A 5,116-nucleotide genomic window follows, 5' to 3' on the forward strand; every position below is an offset into this window, starting at 1 on the left:
GTTTGAAAATTCCTAAACAAGTAGAACTTGATACAGTGCGCGCCACTCTACCCAAGCATCTAACTGATGCTCTAAATTTATTACAGGATCCGACACGGCCATTCTGACAAGTCACACGTCCACGTGTGATACCTTTCAATAACTTCCACTCGGCCACTTCTGATTTAAATTTTAACATTAACCAATTTTATTTAAAAGAAGGGGGGAAAAAATAGATTTACAATTTGAATCATAACAAAAACTTATGTTAAGTCAAATGCAATAAAAACTTCATTAATTAACAATCAAAACTAATTCACTTGACCAGTAAAATTAGCAAAGTGTTTCTGCCACTTACATCCAGCAACAGAAACTCTAATTCCATCTAAAACTATATTAACATCTTCCATCACTTCCATCCACTGATCATATTCCAACTTCCACCACTTCCATCCAGTGATTATATTCCAACTTCCACCACTTCCATCCAGTGGTTTTTCTAAATTTTATCTCATACTTCATCACTTCAACTTCATACTTCGTTCCAATTTCGAAGATATTTTCAAACTTATTTACAAATCTGTGATATCTTCCTTATCCCCAAAATCTTCAACATCTACAAAATCAGCACCATTAGGCATTTTCCGCAAACGATCATGAGCATACTTATAAATACGATTAGAGTGCGGAGCAGACAGCATATATCTATCCCCATCTAAATTTTCAATTATTTTAAAAGGTCCTCTATATTTGGGATCCAGTTTCGTCTGATTGCGTTCCTCATTTTGCAGTAAAACAAAATCACCCACAACAAATTTATTTACACTAGCTTTATTTTTGTCAAATCTGTTTTTTTCATAGTTCGCACTCCGATCAATATTTTCCACAGCATTTTGTCTAAATTCATCAATCTCAGTTTCTGATTGTAGTTCTTTTAACCACATAAGATCAAGTGGCCTTTCAACCTTCCCTATCAATAATTCGAGTGGACTATATTTTGTAATTCGATTAATCGTACAATTTAAAGCCAATTGAACCTCACCGAGAGCATTTTGCCACGATCGTTCTTTATTCGTCCTTACAGCAGTAAGCATGTTTTTAAGAGTACTCATTACTCGTTCTACCTGACCATTTGCACGAGAACTACCAGTAGCTACAAGATGCAACTCAATACAATAAGAATCACAAAAGGTACGAAATTCAGAACTAGCAAAACATCTGCCCTGATCAGCAATGATACGTTTGGGTGCACCAAAAAGAGAAACACAAAATTTGAGAGCTTGAATGCTACTGGCTGAATCAATATGCAAAGTGTGGCGTAAAATTACAAATTTTGTGAAGGCATCAACTATAACAAAAACATATTCTTTCTTATCACTTTTACCACTCAGATTGCCTGTTGCATCAATATGCACCGTATGCCAAGGAATAGAAATTTTTGGAATAGGGTATAACTCCATTTGAACTTTACCAGAATGAGATTTAGAAATTTTACATACGATGCAATTTTCAATAAATTTCTTCACATACTTTGCCATATTATCAAACCAATATGTCTCATAAAGCTTTTCAAGAGTTTTTTCCCACCCAAGATGCATTAAAGATTCATGTATACGATTTATTACAGACCACCGTAGAGCTCGGGGAAGAATTGGCAAACACTTTGTTCTACCATTACGTTGTATAGTACGATATAATACACCTGACCGCATCTCATAAGTCTTTGACAAATTATCACACAACTTATTTTCTTTAAAATCAGAAACCACCTTCATCTCCAAATCACGTTGTTGCTCAGCTATCAACCAATTCGCCGTTAAATCTGCAAAATTTACTTCTCTTCGCTCAACTTTGTCAAAACTCTGAGTTTTAGCTATGAGTTGTGGATTTCTCGAAAGAAAATCTACATGGCCCATACGATCACCACTTCTATGAATAATATCAAAATCATAAGCTTGCAAAAACGCCCACCATCTGTATACTCTAGGAGTTAAATCAAGCTTTGTACGGGCTGATTTCAAAGAATTGCAGTCAGTAACAACAAGGAATTTGCGACCATATAGAAAATGCCTAAAATGTTTAACAGCATTAACAACTGCCAGAGTCTCTAATTCATAAGAATGATACTTAGCCTCTGCAGATGTGGTGCATTTACTAAAATACGCAACAACATAAAGGTGCTTATCATTCCGCTGCATTAAAATTGCTCCATATCCTAAAGAACTTGCATCGGTATGCAACTCAGTTGGAAAATTTGGATCAAAAATTGTTAAAACTGGTGAATCAGTCAATACTCCTATGATTTGTTTCCTAATAATCTCGTGTGAGGGCTTCCAAATAATACTACCTTTACCGAAGCTTGTTAACGCATATAATGGTGACATAATTTGAAAAAACTTAGGCACAAATTGTCTAAAATATGATGCCAATCCAATAAATTGACGCAACTGAGTGACAGTTTGCGGTGGAGGCAAAGATACCAAGGCTTCAATTTTTCTAGGATTAGGTTTAATTTTACCTTCACTTACTTCATAGCCAAGATATTCTACTTTTCGCTTCATGAAAGAGCACTTTTTCCAAACTCTTCCTAACGTCTTCTGTACCCAGCACCAGTATATCATCCATGTAAACGACTACATAAGAATGAACTAGTTCTCCTAAAACCTTCATAACAGCACGCTGAAACACAGCTGGAGCATTTCGCAATCCAAATGGCATGGCAAGATACTCGTAATGACCTTCTGGTGTCACAAAAGCTGTCTTTTCAATCGAATCAGAACCAACCGGTATTTGATGATAACCACTAGCCATGTCCAACGTAGTGAAATAACAACTTCCATGTAGTCTGTTGATTTGATCCGATATTAGTGGTAAAGGGAATCGATCAGAAATTGTGTTATCATTCAACTGACGATAATCAACACACATTCTATCGGAACCATCCTTCTTTTTAACAAGTAAAATTGGACTAGCAAAAGGAGAACAGCTAGGTCGTATCACACCCGCGTTCAATAGTTCATTTATCTTTTTGCGAACGATATTACGCTCTTCAAAACTTAACCGATAGGGACGTCTATTAACTGTTTTGTTAGGGTCCTTCAGACGTATTTGCATAGGAGCCACAACAGTAGACCTACAAGGAGTACCTTCAGTAAAACTTGTTTTATAATTATTTAACATACTAATCAACTCTGATCTAAATTCAGAAGGAATATCAGTAGCTAAATCTTCAAAATTCAAGAAATGGTTTTCTACGTGACAAATGTTAACGTTAACATCACTTTTATTAAAAACTAATTCGCTAGACGTCATTTTTACACTCACGCCTTGATTTAGAATTTCACGCCCGATCATGATATCATAACCTAAATAAATATCCGGTAAAATATGAAACAGAATTTCTATTAAAATCGCATCAATTTCCACTGTGGCTAGTATTTGCAAAGTACTAATAACACTTGCATGCCCAATACCTGTCATATTCACAACATTATTAAACCGTTTACCGCAAAATTTGGAACCAACCGACTCTCTAATAAGTGAACACTCCGCCCCCGAATCATAACAAAAATTGTATCGCTCACCTGATTGCCGCAAAATACCTAGTGGTGACTTTATGGTACAAACATCAATCCTATGATTAACAGCATTATTTGATGAATCAACACCCACAGCCTTCTTAATTTCATTCGGACAACGTGAGGCATAATGGCCAACTTTTTGACAACGAAAACAGGTTACCGATGCATTGTTGTTACTGGAAACGTTCTTACTTGCTGAATCCTTCTTGACAGATATTGATTTGTCGTCATTACCAAACCGAAACTTGCACGTAACAGACTTATGGCCAGGTTTTCCACAGATATAACACTTGATAGAAGAAACAACCCCGAACTTTTGACGCTTAACATCAAAACGGTCGCGATCATTTAAACCAGTAGAAAGTTTTCTTTTCAAAAATGACATCGAACTTAACTCTTGCTGCAGTTGCTTCCTTGTCTGTATACTTGTTGTAAACGCCAACCGATGAATACGGAAATAAAACTGCGCCAAATGTGCCAGTACCGTTGACACAATAATTTCCTCTGTAGAAAGAGTTTTCCATTTTGATGACAAAGACGTAACTATAGTCGCAGCATACGAAATTAAACATTCGTCATCCTTTGGCTTGTTGTTAATCAAATTGATCAAGAACGCAGCATTCGTTTCAGAGAAATCGAATCTCGATATAAAAATTTCCTTAAACTCGTTCCAAGTCATATCCGGATAAGAAACTTGCGTTAGCCAAATAGCTCCTTGTCCTTTTAAAGCTCTGCTTAAAGTCAACATCAAAGACGAACCTTTTAAAGGCTTATCTTTCATGCACATGTCCGCTGTAGATATCCAAGCACGTGCATTAACGTTGTGTCCCTCTGGATCAAATTCAGGTAGCTGAACATCATTATTTACAGCCGAGGAAGAATTGACCAATCGTAACAATTTTACGAAATCTTGATTTTGCTGCTCGTACAATTTTTTCCACATATTTTCCTCAGCGTTCGATTCGCCGCTATAAGGACTTTCAGGCTCATTGCCCACTTCTGATGTCGCAGGATGTCGTTCCATTGTAGCAAATTCCGGTAGTTTGACGCGCACTCTTTCTTTTCCATTTCCAAATTTTTCAAATTTCATTCATCAAATATTTTTCACCATTTTTATTTCAACACCTATTATTCACCCGTTTGAAAATTCTTAAACAAGTAGAACTTGATACAGTGCGCGCCACTCTACCCAAGCATCTAACTGATGCTCTAAATTTATTACAGGATCCGACATATATATATATATATATTTCTGCGTGGTTTGTGTTAAAAAAAAACATGTTTTCTTTAAAAAACTTTAAATTAAATATAAATTGCAATAGTCAAATCCTGTCAATATGCGGGTGATTGTGATGAGCTCTTTATAAAATCCATCAAAGTTTACAGAGACTACATTTAGAAGGAAAAGACTTTGTGGCCGAAAACGTACACATATTTTGTTCAAAAAATCATCGACTTAGCAAACTGCACTCGAAACTCCACTTAAAAATCATGTACATACTTTAGTCGACGCTAACTAATTTAGAAATTAAATGAGGTAGCAGGTCTTCAGTGGA

At 36.0% G+C, this 5,116-nt stretch overlaps 1 protein-coding gene across 1 annotated transcript; it reads right to left on the minus strand.

Annotated features, from left to right (window-relative positions):
• Nucleotides 1-551: 551 nt before the first annotated feature.
• On the minus strand, nucleotides 552-4,584 carry LOC118741571. The gene is made up of 4 exons (XM_036473569.1): nucleotides 3,564-4,584; nucleotides 3,170-3,344; nucleotides 2,529-3,112; nucleotides 552-949 (listed from the first exon to the last, which is right to left on the minus strand). The coding sequence occupies exons 1-4, from the start codon at nucleotides 4,582-4,584 to the stop codon at nucleotides 552-554; spliced, it is 2,178 nt and encodes a 725-aa protein (XP_036329462.1).
• Between the last annotated feature and the right edge of the window lie 532 nt (nucleotides 4,585-5,116).

The sequence above is a fragment of the Rhagoletis pomonella genome, unplaced genomic scaffold (assembly GCF_013731165.1).
Source record: "Rhagoletis pomonella isolate Grant_MI unplaced genomic scaffold, Rhpom_1.0 Rhpom_scaffold_00006, whole genome shotgun sequence".
Lineage (NCBI taxonomy): Eukaryota > Metazoa > Arthropoda > Insecta > Diptera > Tephritidae > Rhagoletis > Rhagoletis pomonella.